General features: G+C 42.4%; 1 protein-coding gene across 7 annotated transcripts in view; it reads right to left on the bottom strand.

Annotated features, from left to right (window-relative positions):
- Positions 1–20,670, bottom strand: part of DCUN1D4 (defective in cullin neddylation 1 domain containing 4) — an 85,567-nt gene that overhangs the window by 14,709 nt on the left and 50,188 nt on the right. For all 7 annotated transcript variants that reach the window (XM_043572683.1, XM_043572682.1, XM_043572684.1 and 4 more), the window contains 3 exons: positions 16,156–16,226; positions 10,807–10,898; positions 3,437–3,545 (listed from right to left, as the gene is read on the bottom strand). In XM_043572683.1, the coding sequence (XP_043428618.1) occupies positions 3,437–3,545; positions 10,807–10,898; positions 16,156–16,226 (272 nt within the window). The remainder of the gene's footprint in view (positions 1–3,436; positions 3,546–10,806; positions 10,899–16,155; positions 16,227–20,670) is intronic.

Below are 20,670 nucleotides of genomic sequence, written 5' to 3' on the forward strand. Positions count from 1 at the left end.
TGGAATGATTAAAATGGAATCATTAGAAAAAACAAACAAAACTCAATCCAAGGAAGTCATGATAAAAAGGAAAAAGAAACAAAACAGATAAGACAAATAGGAAAAAAATACTATAGGAGATGTAAATTTAACCATAGCAATAATCACATTCAATGTACATGGTTTAAGCATCTCAATTAAGACAGGTATTGTCAGACTGTGTATATGGTATCTGTAAGAAACTATATCCTACCTATAAGAAACCCACTTTAAATAAAGACACATGGACAGGTTTAAAGTTTTAAAAGGATGGAAAGAGATCTATCATGCAGACTTTAATCAAAAGAAAGCAGGAATGGCTTTATTTGTCTCAGAGCAAACTTCAAATTAAGGAATATTACCAGAGATAAAGAGACATTTCATGATGCTAACATGTCAATTCTTTAAGAGCATAGAACACCATGAAGTAGATCTAAACCTAGTTATCTGCTTCAAAATCCATGTTGGAAACAACAGGAGGAACAGAGCTGGAGAGTTTAACAATCCCCTCTCAGTGAGGGGCAGAGCCTAGCAGGCAGACATCAGGAAGGATACAGAAGACCTGAACAACACTATCAACCGACATGACCTGACATTTATAAAACACTTCCCCGAACAGCAGCAGAATATTCATTCTTTTTGTGTGTTTTACACATAACACATTCATCACGAGACCATTCTGGACCACAGATGAGGTCCCCATACCCCTAAGTGAACTGAAATTACACAGGGTATCTTCTCTGACCACAACAGAATTAAACTAGGTATCAATAACAGGAGGCTTATGTGGGAAGTCCTAAACACTTGGAAAATAACACCAACAACACGCTTGTAAATAACCAGTGGTCAAAGAGGAAATCACAAGGGAAAACAGAAAACATTTTGAACTCAGTGCAAATGAAAATACGTACATCTCAAATCTTGTGGGATACAGCTAAATACACCAAAGCAAACCAAAGGATTCAATAAAAAATCCATCTTAGGGGCGCCTGGGTGTCTCGGTTAAGCGTGCAACTTCAGCTTCGGCTGTGATCTCACCGTTCGTGGGCTTGAGCCCAACGTCGGGCTCTGTGCTGACAGCTCCGAGCCTGGTGCCTGCTTTGGATTTTGTGTGTGTGTGTGTGTGTGTGTGTGTGTGTGTGTGTGGCTTTCTCTCTGCCCCTCCCCCGTTCACGCTCGCTCTCTCTCTTGCTCTCAAAAATAAACATTGAAAACAATCTTTTAAATCCATTTTAGAGCATATTTTAGCCAAACTGAATCTATTTGGCAATGATTAAATATGCGTGCTTTTCACCTTCCATAAAGGGGCTTATTAATTCACTGGTAATGCTCACCAAAAGCAAAGACCTCTGCTGGCTGTTACTGGGGATGCGAAGAAAGAGAAGACACAGTCCCTGGCTCGGTCTGAGAAGACGAACGCCTGTCGTACCCAGACGCCACCCTGACGCCACGGCCGAGCCGGAGGAGGTCGCCAGGGTATGCAGCGAAGGCGCACGATCCCCCAGGACAGGAGGACCCGGGAGGCTGGGCCCAGGCGCCCGACGCAGGAGAGAGCTGGGAGAGCACCAACAGGACTCGGGCAGAGGCCCGGAGGGACGAAAGGCAGAAAGCAGAAAGGCCAAAAACGGCGGGCGGCAGGTTCAGCTGACTGGACTTCCCCGCAACACAGGCGCCATGGGAGAAAGGAAGCCTGGGGTGACCGGCAGCCTGGACTTGAGGCCAGAACCCGGGTCTGAGTCCTGGATCCACTGCCGCGGACAGAGTGACCACGGTGCAATGTGTCTGCTTCTCCGAGGCCCACTCTCCTCCTCGGTGTAGTAGACCGAAAACGCCCCTGCCTGTCACTCGAGAGGCTGCAGAGCAGCTGCAGGGGGCGCATGGGGAAGCCCCACGTGAGATCCGGGCACCGGGAACTGAAGGCTTCGCGGCGCTGGAAGGCGGCCCAATTGGGGCCGAAGGTGGAGGAGTGGCACCCTGCTAATGTGATGCTGGAGGGGACGTGACAGACCCCGGGAATAAGGGGACCACAGCAGCGCAGGCAAGGAGAAGGAGGACCGAGGGCCTCGATCGGATCGGCAAGGCTGCGGTGGAAGGCGCCACAAGAGGCGAGCAAAGGAGTCCTCGGGGCACAGGCTGCGCTGACGGACCACGGCCGGCGACGGGGCTACGGCAGATACGTGGGCAACTCTGGCCCCCAAACAGAAAAGCTGGAAAACAGGCTTACTTTGGTGAGAAGGTAGAACGCTTCTACACAAACTTTACCAAACAGGAAGAAACAGCTGACTTTGGGAGGAAAACGATCTCGCGGGATGAAATACTTAATCCTACAAACTGTGTATCTATTCTAAAAGCATCTGGCAAATAACTTCTGCATACGATTACGCTAATGCCATTTAGTGGAACACTGTATCTGAATTTCACCATACCATTTCTGACATCTATAAACTTTCACGGGTTGGGATTTTATGTGAAGGTTACGAGAAATGCAAAAATGCACAAATGAGGACACCACAGAGAACTACTCATGTGCTACCGCAGATGCACCAGAATTCACCGTCGGGTAAACCTCTGGTGGGGAACTAGCAGAGCCGAAGCACGTAAGCAGTGAAAAAGACCGACATGGTGGTAAGAAAAAAGGGAGTCACCTGACACTGAATTCTCTGCTTTAAATCACAATCGATCAATCAAGCCCAATGCCCTGAATGCACCAAACACACCAACTTAACAGAAAACACGACACCGCTCTTGAATGGAGTGTGACCCTGTGGGCTGTGGACTGCGGGCGAATGAACACAATGCCAACTGGTGCCTCAGAATCCACTGCCTACGGTGACGAGGCTGAAAAACTGAGCCTTCATTCCGCTCCAGGAGAACCGCGGTCACACACTTAGCCCAGCCTCACGATGTGACCAACAAGATGCTCACTTTTCAAAATGACGACTGGAAATTAGGGTTGAATAATGTTCATTGCAATTAGCTTAAGTCAGAAATTCAAACGATTTCCAAATACAATACAGGAAGTGAAACAGAATCAGATCTGCAGTTTACTCCAGTAACTCAATGGGTGAAGGTTTGTTGTTTCAGGAGAATGAAAAGCTTTTCTAAGCCTATCTAAAAGACATTTAGAAAAGTGTCTATTACATGCCAGTTTATAAATTACTTCTGAGCCAATAGCAAGAGCTATTCAAGGTCTGGCACCATAGCTTTTTGCTAACAAACTACATTTTTGCCCAGAATCAGGGTTAGTGTAGAAAGCGTACACGTAGAAAGAAATCCTAACTAGCACCCTGGGAGTAACTTACTCAACCTTCTTTGCTTGCAGCATGTAAAAGCAAACCTCAAAAGGCAATTAAAAAAAAGGGGGGGGAGGGAGGGCGGGAGGAGAGGGAAACATCTGGATAGGCTCCAGAGAACTCACCCGTGCAAAGTCAAATGCATATCTGTAAATAAGTTTAAAGTTTGTAGAATCATTTAATAATGATCTTAAGTAATCCAAAGTATTTCTGAGTTTTTCTGTTGTATCACATCTAGAAAAACAGAATAAAGGCAAATTATAACCTGAGTTTTTTACTTAACTGGGGCAGTAACATGAAACAGAAGACCAAAAGACAATAAAACCCTGAAGTTGCAACACATTCATGATGACCCATTTCCCTACGTTTTTGATTTTTAAAAATTTCAAGGGTACAGAAAGACGGAAAGAATAATGAACAAGCACCCATATACCCATCCCCTCAGTTCATAACACACGTTGTCACATTTGTGCTCTCATGTGCACTTTTTTCCGTACCACTTGAAAGTAACTTACTAACATGATGACACTTCACTCCTAAACACTTAAATACCATCATCACTCCTAATATTCTGTCAGTGTAAACTTTCTTAGCTAATATACAACCCATATACAAAGTTCCCCAGTGTTCCCTCAATTTTCTTCACAGATGCTTTTTCTTGATCCAGGATCCAATCAAGGCTCACGCATTGCTTTTAGGTGTCGTATCTCCTTAGTCTCCAGAAGGGTGTCACCTCTCTTCTTTCTCGACAATGCCAGTTTTGAGAACGGTTGTTTCGTAGAATCTCCGTTTGTCAGATAATTTCCCTCTGATTATACTTAAGCTAAATGATTATGACAACGCCGCTTGTGAGGCCCTTCTCAGTGCACCCCATGAGAGGACTTGTGACGTCAGTCTGTCCCATTAGGAGTCACGGTAAATGGACTCATTCAGTTAAGGTAACATCCCCCCGATTCTCCATGAACAGGTATTTTCCCTCCTCTGAAACAGTATGTAATCTATGGGATGATATCTTGAGACTGTGAATCTTGTTCCCGAACAACCTTCCATCCGGTGGTTTTAGCCTCCACTGGTGATACCACCCGAATCGGCTTTGCATTTGAAGATGCAAAACGGTGCTTTTTCTGACTCTATCACCCTTACCGGCTGAAGTTATTCTATAAAGAAGAGTTCTACTCACCACCTTTTGCGTTTTCTGGACTTAGGGATTTTTGCTTTTTATTCAGTGTTACAATCTTTTACTGCCTTTATTCTTTTTGGTGCACAAATCGTCCTCATTTGGGCAGTGGCCCATTCAAGCTGGTGCCAGTGTCCTTCTGACATGTGCCATCAGTCTCTGAGCACGTCCTCGCTTATGGTACAAGATATTCCAGCTCACCTTGTACTTTCTCTACCCTAGACTTGAAATCAGCTATATCTCCAGGGAGCTTTGGTGATGAAAACCTGTTTTTACAGATAAGGGACACACTGTTTATTTTTCCTAAGGAAGCAGACTGATTGGCTAATTTTACAAACTAATTTTCTGTTCCTCATATCTAGCCCTTAAAAATGAGAACCAAGAGTCACCATTTCCATCAGCAAAATCAAAGCTTCTCAATGCTGGACGTGCTTTCTTGTGTTCCCCTGTAGGGCTTTCACCTACCACTAAGCATAAGTAATACACAGTAAAAGTATTATCAACGTAAACAGTTTATATACTTTATAAACTAAAATACTGTTCATACGTTCACATCATAGATCAGCACACTGATCTATCTTTAGCAATAAATTTGTAAAGGTTTCTTTTTGTAGCTAACTACAAAATAGTCCCCATAATCTACTGAGATAATAAAACACCTAAAAGTCAAAAATTAGAGTAAATGTTTCACTTCTATGAATCTACAACAATTTAGAATGTGCTGAATTTCTTCCGGATGTTTGAAAACTAAAAAAGATAACAATTAGACTGTTTCAGAAGTCAGAAAAGGCAGGGGCGGCTGGGTGGCTCAGTCGGTTGGGCATCTGACTGCGGCTCAGGTCATGATCTCCCAGTTCGTGAGTTCGAGCCCCGCATCGGGCTCTGTGCCGACAGCTCAGAGCTTGGAGCCTGCTTCTGATTCTGTGTCTCCCTCTCTCTCTGCCCCTCCCCCACTTGTGCTCTGTTTCTCAAAAATGAATAGATGTTAAAAAAAAATTGTTTTAAGAAGTCAGAAAAGGGGCGCCTGGGTGGCGCAGTCCGTTAAGCGTCCGACTTCAGCCAGGTCACGATCTCGCGGTCTGGGAGTTCGAGCCCCACGTTGGGCTCTGGGCTGATGGCTCAGAGCCTGGAGCCTGTTTCCGATTCTGTGTCTCCCTCTCTCTCTGCCCCTCCCCCGTTCATGCTCTGTCTCTCTCTGTCCCAAAAATAAATAAACGTTGAAAAAAAATTTAAAAAAAAAAAAAAAAAGAAGTCAGAAAAGGCTTCTTTAAGGGACTGAAATGTTAGCTAATGGCTGAGAGCAGAAACGGGATATTTCTGGAGCAGAGGGTTTTCCAGATAAAAGGAACAGCATGCGCAAAGGCCCAGTGGCAGAAGGGAGCATGCCAAGCTCAAAGACTAAAGAAACCCACTGTGACCAAACGGAAGAGAGTAAGAGGGGAAGTGGTTCCAGGATAAGGCTGAAAGGGAGGTGAGGCCAGGCCATAAAGGGTTTTGTGGTCCATACTGTTTTTTGTTTTTTAAATTGAATCCTAAAACACTGGAAGCCACCTCCAACCATGGGAGAGACCACAATCAGGCTTGCATCTTGAAAAATTCGCTCTGAATCTCTGTGGAGAAAGGCTGGGGAAGAAAAAAAAGAGAGATGCCGATAGCCTAGTTAGAGATCTAGCGCCAACCCCCAAAAGAGGGCTGGTAGAAGCTAACAGGGCACACGAGAAAGCAGGAAGTTGGGAGTCTAGGAGGCAGGAAGGGAGCAGGGCCTTCTCTGCACTGGGGACTCTACTGTATGGTTTGATTTTTTTCTATATACATAAATAACTAATGATACTTTATTAACAATATGGCAGAGGGTCAAAGAGGAGAGAAACCAGCTAACCCCGAAATATTTAAGGCCGAGGTCTCTCCTCTTCACTGGAAAGGAAGGTTAAGGACCAAAGCCACAGGAAATTGGCCAGATTTTGGCAGGGGGTTTAGTTTAGTCCTGTCCAATGAGAGGAAGAAGAACAGATGTCTGTTTCAACAGATTCAAGGGCAGAGAGCACTCATTTAGACATCTGCTACATAGCTAAAAGAAAATAAAGTAGCCACGAGTCTTTGGGTAGAACCGCAAGGCAAAACGGAAGTTCGTTAGCATGCCTGGGAGTCTAGCTCCCACCCTGGCCAAAGATGTCCCCTGAAAGACGTTTTCATTTGTCTTAAGACGCTCAGAGATCCTGTCTGGAGTATAAAGCATAAAATACCAAAGTACAATTTTCACTTCACGTATGTAATAAAGACAGTTACACATGTTAGAGCTATTACCATCAATAAAGAGTTTAATCTGCTTTAAAAGGGGCCCTGCCCCGGGGCGCCTGGGTGGCTCAGTTGGTTAAGCGTCTCACTTGACTCGGGTCATGATCTTGCGGTTTGTGAATTGGAGCCCTGCATCAGGCTCTGTGCTGATGGCTCAGAGACTGCTTTGTATTCTGTGTCTCCTCCTCTCTCTGCCCATCCAATGCTCATGCTGTGTCTCTCAATAATACATAAACGTTTAAAAAAAAGGGGGGGGGGGCGAGGGCCCTGACCCACAGAGCCTCTGGAGTGACCCCCAGCAGGGAACACGCCTCTGAGTCACCCGGTCAGAACTACAGGTTGCCATCTAGTGGCCACTCAACAAGATCAAGTGAAGAAACTGGCTGGTCGGGAAGTTGAAGCAAACCAGCCGGGGACTTCAGGAAGCAGCCACATCTTCAGCCTCCCCCCTGCCCCCTCCCCCCTCCCCACCCCCGCTTTCCGGTGTATCACACGTAAGAAAACTCCTGTTACTTTCTGAGTGACATAGTGCCACACTGCTCAAGAGCACCGTTTTCCAAAACAAAACGTGGCCATACTGTGGGATCATTTCTTCTGTGACTTCTGCTCCTGTTACAGATTCAGAAGCACCAGAAATTGGGACAATAAGCACCAAAGGTTAAAACCAAAAGGAGTTCTCCATTCCCTGGGGAAAGGCCTTCACCCCTTCAGTTAGCCAAAGGTATTTTTCCAGCCAATCCTCACTTCTATGCAAAGTAAGCTACAAGTCTAACACACTTTTGTTTAGCTTAAACAGCTTTGTAAATTTGATTCATTAGAAGTAACCTTAAACCCACGTGTTCGAACAAGGCGATAAAACAAACAGTCCACTGAAATGAGTCGTGCCTTCTCCTGACTGAGAATGAGCTACAGAACATGGAATGAACATATCGGCCCCCCCACCCCGCCAGATGCCCTCCGTCACTCCTTCCAGCACTGCCAAAACACTGGCCCTGGTGGGGCTTGCACACAGCTCACTCCCCTCCCCAGTGTCCAGGAGATGGAGTTCTGAGAGCCCAGGTGGGAGTCACAGAGCATCACTTCCCTTTCCTGGTTCTAGACATGCTGCCAGAGACACCCAGGGAGCAGCAGAGCATAGTCTCCACTCCCTCTGTCCAGTAACCATTTTCTTCAAACCTAGCATCTTAATCAAATACTCTATTATAAATACAGGGATTGTCACATACACTTTAATTCCAGATTGAGTTCAAGACACTTCACTGGACAGGTTTAATAAAACCAAAAAAGGGCAAAAAAGACAAAAATCCAAACTAGAAGACAAAACAGGCAATTCAATAGACAGACTACTTTCTATCTCTAGAGCATATTCGTCTGTGAGTATTCTTATTTACCGGGTGTGGACACCTTACAAATACAGTACTTATGTAATCAATTCGAGAAGCATAAAGAGAAGTGGCCTTACTATTTTTGGATCTTTTGGCTGCACTTTGCTTCTGAGCCCCTGCCCCAAAAGGACTATCTTGCTCGTGAGTTTTATTTCCCCAGAATGCAGAATACTGCAGTTGGCACACGCTGCTATCCAAACACTTGCTGAACAAATGAATCCAGGGAGGTTAAGGGAGGGGGAGTCGAGGTTCTTAAAACTTGCAATTCGACTATTCTGAACCATAGAGAACCTTAAAGGTTGTTCTGAGTAATGATCTCTTCCTCATTGATGAGGAAACCAGTCTCCGAGTTTCGTATCACACAAGAAGAAAGCAGGCTCCTCCCTGCCCTTAGAGTGGACCCAGCTTGTCACCTCATCTTGAACTACAAGGACCAAGTGGCAGTACCCTAGAGGAACCCAGCTGCCCCCGTGTGTGTCACACTGAGTGGCAAGCAGGGTTCCCAACAAAGAACCTACGGGGTGGGGTCCCTGCAATTCCCCTCTGCCCTCCCTGAACTTACATAGACCTCCCAGGAAACTGCATACTTCCCAGGTGGTGTGGCCCTCAAAACGCAAGGGAAAGGCCCGGCAGTGTGTAACATTCTTTTGTAAAGGCAAGTGTAAAAAATAATCTAGAATTACTTAAAAATGGATATTATAGCCTCTTAAGACAAATGAAAATGTGCCCGAAACATACTAATGGTGCCTCCTCTGAAGGCTTGAAATAAAATCTTGATATGGCCATGCATTCATCATTACACGGGCCCCCCTTTAAAAAGTGCAGCCATTATGTGCTGTATTCAGAAGGCAGTTAAGAAAGGCAGGGGGGGAAACAGTGAAAGTTAGTAGAGTTAAAATTGTTAAGGAGATGTTCCCAACATGACAAACATAGTTTTTAAAGAGATTTCAGAGGACTTAACCCTAAAATTCTAGAGCATGATGACAGGAAAGCATATGGCTTTACCTAAAACTCATTTGCCATCAGACAACAGTTGTTAAAGGAAGAATGTGACTTAAGAATCAGAAGTCTTGGGGCACCTGGGTGGTTCAGTCAGTTAATCATCCAACTCTTGATTTGGCTCAGGTCATGATCTCCGGTTACGATCAAACCCCACGTCGGGCTCTGTGCTGAGTGTGGAGCCTGCTTGGGATTCTCTCTCTCCCTCTCTCTCTACTACTCCCCTGCTCGCTTGTGCTCTCTCTCAAAATAAACATTAAAAAAAAAAAAAAAAAAAGACCAGAAGTCTTGGGTTTTCTTCCCATTTCTGCCACTTACTTTAACACATCATGTATCCCATGTGTCCCTTCTAAGCCTCAGTTTCCTCATTTGTAAAATGTGCAGGATAAAGCCTGATTTGTCTTCCTCACAAGGAAGGCAGCTGTGAGGCTCAAATGGAAAAGCAACAAAATGACTTAAGAACTACTAAAGCATGGTGCAAATAAAGCATTGTTATCGATAACAAATGGATAACAATTTTGGCAAATTCCAAAATTATTTGAATAAAACCATAAAACCATTTCCACTCCAATTTCAATCCAGTAAATGTCAAAGTCTATTATTCCTAGTAAAAGTAAAAAAAAAAAAAAAAAAAAAAGAGTCATTCCTAGATCAAAGTTACTATGTTAATAATCTCTTCTTCAGGTACCACTGAAATATTTACTTACCCATCTCAACTGTATCCTTCAATTCAGAATACAGAGTAACAACTGTTTACTTGAATGAAACTTTGTGTACACACACACACACACATACACACACACACACACACACAAAATGAACACATAAAACCACTGTTTTTTTTCTCATTCTGGGTAACACAAATAGACTCTTTATTATTATTTTTTAACCATTGGAGTAATGAAGTTCCAATTTTGCCCAAAGGTAAAATCAGAATATATAAAATACATATTTTCATTTATAAGTTAAACTTCAGTCAACTTTTTCTCCCTAACTGTAAACCAGATGCTGATAGCCCTTTGCTTTTTAAGCTCTGAGCCTGTGCTAATATGACAGTCACTAGACACACATGGCCATCAAGCACTTGAAATGCAGTTAATGCAAACTGGGAGGGATCATAATGTAAAATATGTACCAGATTTTGAAGACTTAATATGAAAAAAAGAATGTACAACAGCTCATAAATTTTGAAAATATTGATTACATGTCTGAATAAGAAATAATATTTTGGATATCTGGAGTTGAATAAAATATATTAAAATTAATTTTACCTGTTTCTTTTAACTTTTTTTTAATGGGACTGCTAGAAAATTTAAAATTACATATGTGGCTCACATCTGTGAGAAGAGGACAGGCTGGTCTATTTTCTATTGGGCAGCTCTGCTCTAGAAGAATACTAAAATAAACAATACACATTATATAAAAATTATAATTGCAAAACTTCATGCATACTGTCTTCTCTTCATCATGAAAATGGGATTTGGCCTTTACACCTATAGCCACAGGTGAAGCTTGCCAGGTCACCCGGCTTTCCTGCAGTCACCCAACCCAGGCTCCTGACCCGCCAGGGAGGAGGCAGCCAGCTGGGGAGTGCAAGGACGCCACCCCGCCTCCCGACCAGGGCAGCCGCGGGACTTACTGTAGAGAAGTCATTCCTTTTAACCATTCCTGCAGAGTAAAATAACCCATGTTTTGTGCATCCAATTTCCAAGCTAGGACAAGCATAACTACCTGTATAAAAACAAACAAAAAAACAGACCAATCAAATCAGAACGACAGATCTCAGTAATTAATTATATTAACAACTCTCCAAATGCTTCTGTTCGCCGCAGTTTAGTCACTGGAATATCAACAAGGTAACTTCAAAAATGAGCTCTAGGCTGGGAAGCATCCAAAAGCTTGGTAATTCATCTGCTGACAAGGGCTTGGGGAGACGTGAACTCTTATGATGCAGAATGGTGGAAATGTAAAGCCATTAACCTCTCCACAGGGCAATTCTGCAGTATTTATCAAAATTAAAACCAGTGTTTGACTCAGCAATTCCATTTAAGGAAAGTTATATTATAACTTATACCTGTGCACGAACACAAAGATGTATATTCAACAATATTTTCTGCAGAATTATTTATAGCAGCAAAAGACTGAGAACAACCAAACATTAATCAGGGACTAAGTACATACTTCCTTGCTGAATACTTTCTATACAAAGGAATACTATGCTGCCATTAAGACAAATGAAGTAGAGTTATCAGTACAAATAGGGAACAATCTCCAAGATTTAGTGAAAAGAGCAAGCTGTAGATCAGAGGGCTGAAAAATAAAGAGGCAAGTGGTGAGTCATACACAATAATGCAGCTGTACCACAAATACATTAGTGTTTGTGAGTTGAACTATACACACTGAAGAAAATTATTGTGAAGTGGCCCCACATCCCACTTAAATAGCGCTGTGCCTGGAATGGGCACAGGATGCGTGACAGGGCCCCATCACTTCTCAGCGGGGCGCCACTCTCGCTTTTAGTGAATCTTCTGAAACTCCGTAGGCATCAGGAACTGTAACAACTCTAGTTTATGGCACTGCTTGTCACTTAGCTGCTTTAGAGAAAAGACGACACAGAGATACTGCCAGTGAGTTTAATAAATACCTGAAGGAGTAAAGACAAAATTACATTTCAAAAGCGCATCTAGCTTCCAACTATCCAGGGCTCTGCAGAGGGAAAGAGCTGAGGCCATCCATCCAAGAAGAGGGTAAAGAAGAGGGACAGGGATTTCCGAGGACCATCCTGCCACTCTGTGGGACTGCGTACCTCAGGACATTGTCCACACCTAACGGACATCCAAGTCCTGACCTGGGGATCACATATTCACTGCTAAATGGCTACATCTCCATTTGTTGTAACAAAACAAACAAACAAACAAAAAATCAATGGTAAGAAAATAGATCTGTGAAAATTGGCCAGGGACTAGCATGTTCCACTTTGGCAGCTAATTTGATTTCTTTACACAGGACCTGAAGGCTTCATTTCGACGGCTGGAAGAACCAACCCAACCATTCATCTATCACCCACGTGCCCCACTGGGTCAGATGGCGACGGTGGTAAAAGGAATCGGGATGATGTAACACGAAAAAAGTAAGGCAAGCAGTCAATTAGAAATCACTCCAGATGATTTAATTGGCCTCTGAAAGCCACGACACAAATTAAGTACTGCAGAACAATACTATTTAGGAGGTTCAGAAAGTCGGTCCTTGCGTTTGCCAGCAAGCTAGCTTGTGGACTAAAAATGTCCAGCTTTGTCTAATTTATAACTGCAAGATTAATGAAAAGCTTTCTCTTGATGCTGACTCTATGGTTTTCCACGTTAGAAGTGATTAGCAGTGAGAACCCACTGAATCTCTAAGCCCTTTCATCAAATCTCAATTAAATCAGTACGTATCAATTTTTAAAGTCACTAGGGTTTTTAGATTAAACAATCTAGATTACTAGGTAGATTACTAGCACTGATTAGTAAACCAATGTTTCTACATATGCACACCATCACAAAACAGCATTGCTTAATAGGTTAAAATTTTTTAATTTTTTTTTAATGTTTATTTATTTTTGAGACAGAGAGAGACAGAGCATGAACAGGTGAGGGACAGAGAGAGAGGGAGACAAGACACAGAATCTGAAGCACGCTCCAGGCTCTGAGCTGTCGGCATGGAACCCAACACGGGGCTCAAACCCACAAACCACGAGATCATGACCTGAGCCGAAGCTGTAAGCTCAACTGACTGAGCCACCCAGGCGCCCCTACGTTAAAAATTTTTTAACTTAAGAGACCCAAACTTCCCCAAAAGAGCACACATGTTCTTCCAAATATTTACACATTAGTGGATTTCCCCTCATCCCTCAGCTTTTCTTGGAATTCTGACTCCCACATAACAATTTACCTAGGTGAAATAACCCTCATTTTCAGTTTTAAAAAAACTATTTTGAGACAGAGAGAGAGAGAGAGAGAGAGAGAGAGAGCACGTGTGCACATGGAAGGGGCAGAGAAGAGAGACAGGATCCCAAGCGGCCTCTGAATGGTCAGCACTGAGCCGGATGTGGAGCATGACCTGAGCCAAAATCAAGAGTCATATGCTCAATGCCTGAGCCACCCAGGCGCCCCTAACCCACATTCTAGAACTCAAACTTCCTACGTTCTCAAACAATATATATACTAAATGCTCAATAAGAAAGATTTAAAGTTCCACATAAACACTTGTTAAATTAAAAAAAAAAAAAAAAAGGTTAGGGCACAGAAACACACACAAGTATGCATGAAATGTGGCTAAAAAGTCAAAGTAGATATTCACGATGAGTATTTCTTTACACAAAATGGACTTTTCTTATGGTAGCTAATAAGGAAGCTAATTAGGCAAACAAAAGGTTTTGCTGTGGCCGTAGTAAATGACAGATTTGAATTTTACAAACCTGCTTAAATTTCCTAGGCTATAAGTATCAGGCAAGGTGAAGGTTTTAAGTACTTTAAAGTATTTGAAAGTGCTAACTCAACAATGAGGACAAGGCTTTAAAAACAATTTTACTTCTTCTTTTTCAAATGTTAACATTTCTGAAATTGGGATGCATTCCAAATGGATGCATATCAGAGTTTATTTAGCAACATTTTTTCTTTCTTAGTGATGATATACAACTTCTATTAATGGCAGCTTAGAACTGAAGTACAGTAATAAATACTTTAGAATAATCTTCTGAATTCAGTTTCCTAGTCTTCAATGTGATTCAACATGTTAAGTCTAGTTCTATTCCTAAGAGGAGAACTAAGGGACACCATTGCCCCCCAAAAGGATAATAACAGCAGCTCTCTGTTACGGAGTACTGCTATTTGAAGAACTGTGCCTTTCTTCAGTTAGAATCAACACCAGCCCTCCCTCCCACCTGACAGGCCTCCGGGCCTCTGAGAATAAATGTTCAGACAGTGCCTCTCACACCTGCAGCCTGACCCTGGCCTCCCAGTCTCCTCCCTTTCCGGCCCTGTTGCCCACCTCTGATCATAGGCTGATGACAGTCCCCTGGGCAGAACCTTTGGGTCTGGGGCACCTTGGTAGCTCAGTTGGTCGAGCATCCAATTTTGGCTCAGGTCATGATCTTGTGGTTCGTGAGTTCGAGTCCCACATCAGGCTTGCTGCTGTCAGCCTGTCAGCGCAAAGTTTGTTTCGGATCCCGTCCCCGTCCTGTGTCCCTCCCCGGCTTGCGCTCTCCCAAAACTAAATAAAAATTTAAGAGAGAGAGGGAGAGAACCTTTGGGTCTGCTCTCAGGTCCAACTCACTCTTGCCCTTCTTATTATTCAGTCCAGAAAATATTCTGCCAACGTTGGCCCAGCTGTCATCAGGAAACTTCTTTCATAAGCCAGTGTTTGTTTGTTTTTTTAATCTTTTAAAAAAAATGTTTATTTTTGAGCGAGACAGAGACAGAGACAGAGCACGAGCAGGGGAGGAGCAGAGAGGGAGGGAGACACAGAATCCGAAGCAGGCTACAGGCTCTGAACTTTCAGCACAGAACCTGCCAAGGGGCTCAAACCCACAAACCATGAGATCATGACCTGAGCCAAAGTCGGACGTCCAACCAACTGAGCCACCAAGTGCCTCTGAAGTGTTCTTTTCTATGCTTACGACTAGTCTATGGGCAAGATCAGACAAAATACTACTGGCAGTTCTCCCCAAACCTTTATACCAAAATGAATAGTTCATTAAGATACTGAACTAGATCACATTAAAATAAAAACTACAAGACAAAAATCCACGTAATGAGCAAAAGGCTCTTTAGAAAATGTAAGGTGCTGGAGGGAGTTGGGAGAGGACAGAGGCATACAAATGTCAAGGGTAAGAAAAGTTTTAAGAATGAAGTGTGAAGTCTTTAGAGTTGGGGTTTTTTTTTTTTTTAATTTTTTTAAAGTTTATTTATTTATTTTTGAGAGAGAGACAGAGAGAGCGACTGGGGGAGGGGCAGAGAGAGGGGGAGAGAGAGAATCCCAAGCAAGTTCCTCTCTGCCAGCACGGAGCCCGATGCGGGGCTCAAGCTCACAAACCGTGAGATCATGACCTGAGCTGAAACCAAGAGTCGGACGCTCAACCGACTGAGCCACCCAGGCGCCCCAAAAGTGTGAAGTCTTAATTTCCAGTTTTAAGAGCATGACATATGTGCATGGGCAGCACCTATCTTCCAAGAAGAGTCTATACGAGGGGGATGATCTCTTGTGATCTCTTCCCCATCATAAACTCATTTAGGACCTTAGACATATTTGTTAAATTGGAGGCTAATGCAATATTAAACTGCATAGTTAATGAACCAGGGCACCTGTATGAGCATAACTTTTCATTTTAGTGTAAGAGAGATGATGTAGGAACAGGAAAAAAATATTCAACAATAACAGGACGATAAGAGTTGGGAAAAATAATTAAGCATAAAAAATAACTTCTCAAAAAAATTTTTAAAGAAAATACTTAAGGCCTTTATACTAAAAAGCAATCCCTGAGTTAAATTTAATCGGAAGTGAAAGAGCTATGAAAGATTCTTCATAATTACAACTTATTCCAAACCCCTATGAATAACTAATTACTCAAAAATCTGGACAAACTCTACATTATGCTGAACTAGGGAAGGGGACAAAGGTACAGAATAGACTATGACTCGGCCCCCCAGCTCATGTCTCACGGGAGGTACACATGCCCATAACACTTTCTAAACATCTAGTTTAATTACTTTACTATCGTACCTTGTAGATACAAGAAACAAACAAGAGGAAAACATGACTGACTAGTTACACCATGCCAATTAAAACAAAAAAATTTTGCTTAGAAATCCAATTAGAATTGGAACTTGTTTCTTAGATTGCCTCACAAAACTAACACACCATTCCTTCTTTACTGTTGCTTTATTTGTCAAGGGACAAAAGACAAGAAAAATAATCAACCGATTTGCCCAACTTAATAGGCTAGACTTACATTTTCTGGTTCAACACCAATGTCTTCGCAAAATTTCTCCATGCCTTCAGGACCTACAATATCATCAGTACCTGCGATGAAATGCAATCTTACATAAATTAAATCTGACCACGTACATGATTATTACCACAGTGATATCACACTGCTGAAATATTTATTATTAAAATAAACGAAAATCAAATAATACCTACAGGCCAGAACTCCTTTCTGAAAAAAAGAAATCACCAAGTGTAAAGTGAAAAACATTCGGGAATTTTCAGTTACTTCTTTAAAGGATTCGGCTCTGCACAATCATCTGTCAATGTATTGCCATGCCTTTCGACCTACGGACAGAGGCTACACATAATTTTTGTCTGAAGATAAGGCCACTTTGCTTCTTTAAAGTAGCGTACAGCTCTGCCTGATTTTGGTAATAATTTTTGGAAACATAGCAGAGAACCACACAATGTTCTTTATAAAATTAACTGGGAAATAACATAATCGTTTCTTTTACATAGAAGAAAAGCCAGTAGTCTTTTTGTTCCTGGTAAGGCCAAACAGCCTCTTCCTCCTCGGGCCTCAGCTCTGCTTCTTCCCAAAAGAACCGCCTGCATGGTCCATCTCCACTTGACCTCCTGTTCCTTCTTCAACCACTGCAATTTGGTGTCTGTTCCTCTCTCTCTCTCCTGAAACTTCTTGCCAAGGTCACCAATAACACCTTACCTGCCAAATCTAATCAACAGTCGGATCTTTATTTTATCTGACCTTTCTATGGTATCTGAAACTCTGAAGCAATTCTTTGCAAAATCTGCCTCCTCCCACGCCTCGCAGAAGGACCCTCCCTCCGGTTTCCCTCCTACTTCTCTCCTCCTCTGGCTTCTTAATGTGTTCCTTCGCTTCTCCCAGCTTGTTAGATTTCATGTGCAGGGTTCCATCTTTAACCCTCGTCTGGTCCATTCTACACCTTCGCCCAAGCTTCAACCACGCTCGAGTTTCCAGGCCCACACTTTCCCCCTGTAGTTTTGGACTGTCTACCACATTACTGCCCGGCTACCCCACCTGCTGTTTCACTGCCACAGCTAAACTCGGCTTCTGTCCCAAGCCTCTTCCTGCATTTCACATTTTCAGCCATCACCTCACGGAGAAGGACCATCTGTCCATGCCAAGCCTGCTTATCCTCCTGTACTCTGTCCCACTGGTGGCACCAGCAGAAACAGAAACCTGGGAGTCACTCTGGACTCTTCCCTTCTCTTACACTCTCCACATCAGTCAATTACCGAGTGTACTGCCCGATTTTCCTGCCAAACACTTAATTGTACCTATCCCGTGCTGACCTGCTCAGGCTTTATTCTCTCACTCAGATGACCACAGCGGTCTCCCCAGGATCTCCCTAACTCCATAGCCCTGTACCCTCCAGCCCCTCCTCCACACAGCTGCCTAAAGGAGGCATCCCAAACACAAATCCCACGCTGGCTTAAAATCCTTCAATGGCTCCCACCACCTGAAGATAAAGTCCAAAGTCTCAACCTTACCAAATAAGGTTCTCAATGATCTAGTGCCTCCTTTCCTCTTCAGCCTCCTATCTTTCCACTTTTAAATCAAGTTTCTTGAAAATAAATGAATCAATAAATATTATTAAATGAATAAAAACTGAGACCCAGAAATACTTACCTATGGTTTGCTCTGCACACAGGTCCTGCCACACACCCGATACCAGACTGTTCTTTCTGGCCTCGGCCCATCTTCCTCTCCCTTCCCCGTGTTATCTGGCCAACTCATTCAGTCTTTAAGGGGAAAGCAGACGGGAGCCCTCCCACTCTTCCTGACTCCCACCTGCAGAGGCTGGGAGGGGCGGTCCTCTGTGACCCCAGCAATGCTAGGAGTGGTTCTCTCACACTTAGCACATCTGTGTTAAGTCCCAGCTCATCTGCCTTTCCCTCTAAGTTCCTCAAAAGTAAGAGCTATTGTAGTTCTTGTGTAACCTCAGCATACCACCTGGCAAGGAGCAGCTGCTTTTATAAAATTTACTGAATAAATAAATGAATGAATACCTGAATACAGGAACCACTCTACCACCTTTCCACAGCCTCTAGATCCAGTGGTCCTGCAGCGTCCACTCCTCAATAGATCTCAGTTTCACTCAGGTAACATTTACTGAAGCTATAGACTGTCGTAACTGCTAAAGATTAAGAAAACATGGTCCCTGCCCTCCAGGAAGACCGAGTATAGAATAATTTCTTTTTTTATTTTTTAAAGATTTTTTTTTTTTTTTAATTCAAGTTCGTTAACAGTCAGTGCAGTCTTGGCTTCAGGAGTAGAACCCATCGATTCACTTCTTACATGTGACACCCAATGCTCATCCTGAACAGTCCCCTCCTTAATGCCCATCACCCATTTCACATATCCCCTACCACCTCCTTGCCAGCAACCCTCAGTTTGTTCTCTGTATTTAAGAGTCTCTTACGGTTTGCCTCCGTCTCTGTTTTTATCTTATTTTTCCTTCCCTTCCTGCATATTAATCTGTTGAGTTTTGTATGCAGAGAAAGGGAAATCCTTTAGCACTGTTGGTGGGAATGCAAACTGTGGTAGCCACTTTGGAAAACGGCATGGAGGTTCCTCAAAGTTCCTCAAAAACTTAGAAACAGAACTACCCTACGACCTAGCAATTGCACTACTAGGAATTTACCCAAAGGATACAAAAATGCTGATTCAAAGGGGCACATGCACCTCAATGTTTACAGCAGCACTATCAACAATAGCCAAATTATGGAAAGAGCCCAAGTGTCCATTGACTGATAAATGGATAAAGATGTAGTATGTATATGTCCATATATGTATATATGCGTATATACACGTATATATACATACACACACACACACACACACACACACACACAATGGGATACTACTCAGTGACGAAAAAGAATGAAATCTTGCCATTTGCAACAACGTGGATGGAACTAGAGTGTATTATGCTAAGCGAAATAAGTTAGAGAAAGATATCATATGGTTTCATTCATATGTGGAATTTGAGAAAGATTTTATTATTTTTTTAAAGTAATCTCTACATCCAACATGGGGCCTGGACTCACAACCCCAAGATCAAGAGTCACGTGCCCCACCACCAAGCCAGGTGCCCCAGGAGTAATTTCAATACAAAAATAATAAACAGAAGGGCCTGGCTGGCTCGGTCAGTGGAGCGGGCGACTCTTGATCTCTGGGTTGCAAATTCAAGCCCCACATTGGGTGTAGAGATTACTTAAAAATATAATCTTAAAATAGTAATATATAAACCACAATAAATGTATAAAGTAGTTGTCCTCAACAAAGGATAAATATTAAAATCACCTAGAGGGCTTGCTGGAAAGTCTTATGTCATTCCTCTGCTTCAAATCCTTGGCTCCCCTAAAGTCACACTCAGGCCCTTTCCTTGTAATCTGGCCACAGCAAATACTTTTTTTGCATGCTTTATTTCCCTTGTAATCACAAATGTGCTGTTTTGTTACAAAATGTTTTGTTTCATATTTTCCAATCCATTACCTTTTTCTGGGGTTTTCTATTTTCTCCTTTTATTTTACATGTTTGTCCAAGTATTCCTAATTGTCTTATCTTGATTATTAGGGGAATAGCTATTATTCAAATAAAAGTTTAAATACTGAAATATTTAAATGATATTTAAATATTAAATATTAAGATAATAAAAGTTATTCAAAGAAGATTACTTCATTTTTAAGCTAGTTATTTTTTGCTACATTAACACATAAACATGATACAAAATTTCATTTAAAAGTGAAAGTGAAAAAATTTACAAAGCAAGTTTCCCCTCCAACCCCTCCTTACTCCTCAGAGACAACCATTTATTAAAAATTCCTGTAAGCAGCTTTCCCAAAATAACTCGTTTATAGAATTCTACATGCATATAATATATACATATTTATTTGCTGTTTCTAAGTGTTAATGAAATTTCTCTGTGGCTTTCCAGGTAGAATTTAATCATTTCATTTCCAACAAATGATCATTTCTGCCTACTCCTTCCCAATTATTTATTTATTTTTAGCTATTTATTTTTATTATTTTTTATCTTTGAGAGAGAGAGTGCACGCACTCGACAGCGGGGCTTGATCCCCTGACCCTGGGATCAAGAGCTAAAATCAAGAGTCGGATGCTCAACTGATTGAGCCACTCAGGTGCCCCATCCTCCTTTCCAATTATTTATGCCCCTTCTTTCTTCCTTTTATCTAATCACACTGGCTAATATTTCCAAAACAATGGCAAATAAGCATTCCAAGAGTGAGCATGCTTTTCTCATTTTCCACTCAAAAATGGAAATACATTTTGCATGTTATCATTTGATAGGCTGCTAGCTTTGGCTTTGAGAGTGCATATACCCATGTGTGCCCACATGCACATATTATACGAATGACACAGTAATGTGTCCACATAGCAAAATACTCATATAGGCAAAGTCAGAGCAAAATAGACTAAAAAGAGAAAACCGTTTTCTCCCTTTCCTTACCAGTCAGACACGTGTCCTGA

This window comes from Prionailurus bengalensis, chromosome B1 (assembly GCF_016509475.1).
Source record: "Prionailurus bengalensis isolate Pbe53 chromosome B1, Fcat_Pben_1.1_paternal_pri, whole genome shotgun sequence".
Classification (NCBI taxonomy): domain Eukaryota; kingdom Metazoa; phylum Chordata; class Mammalia; order Carnivora; family Felidae; genus Prionailurus; species Prionailurus bengalensis.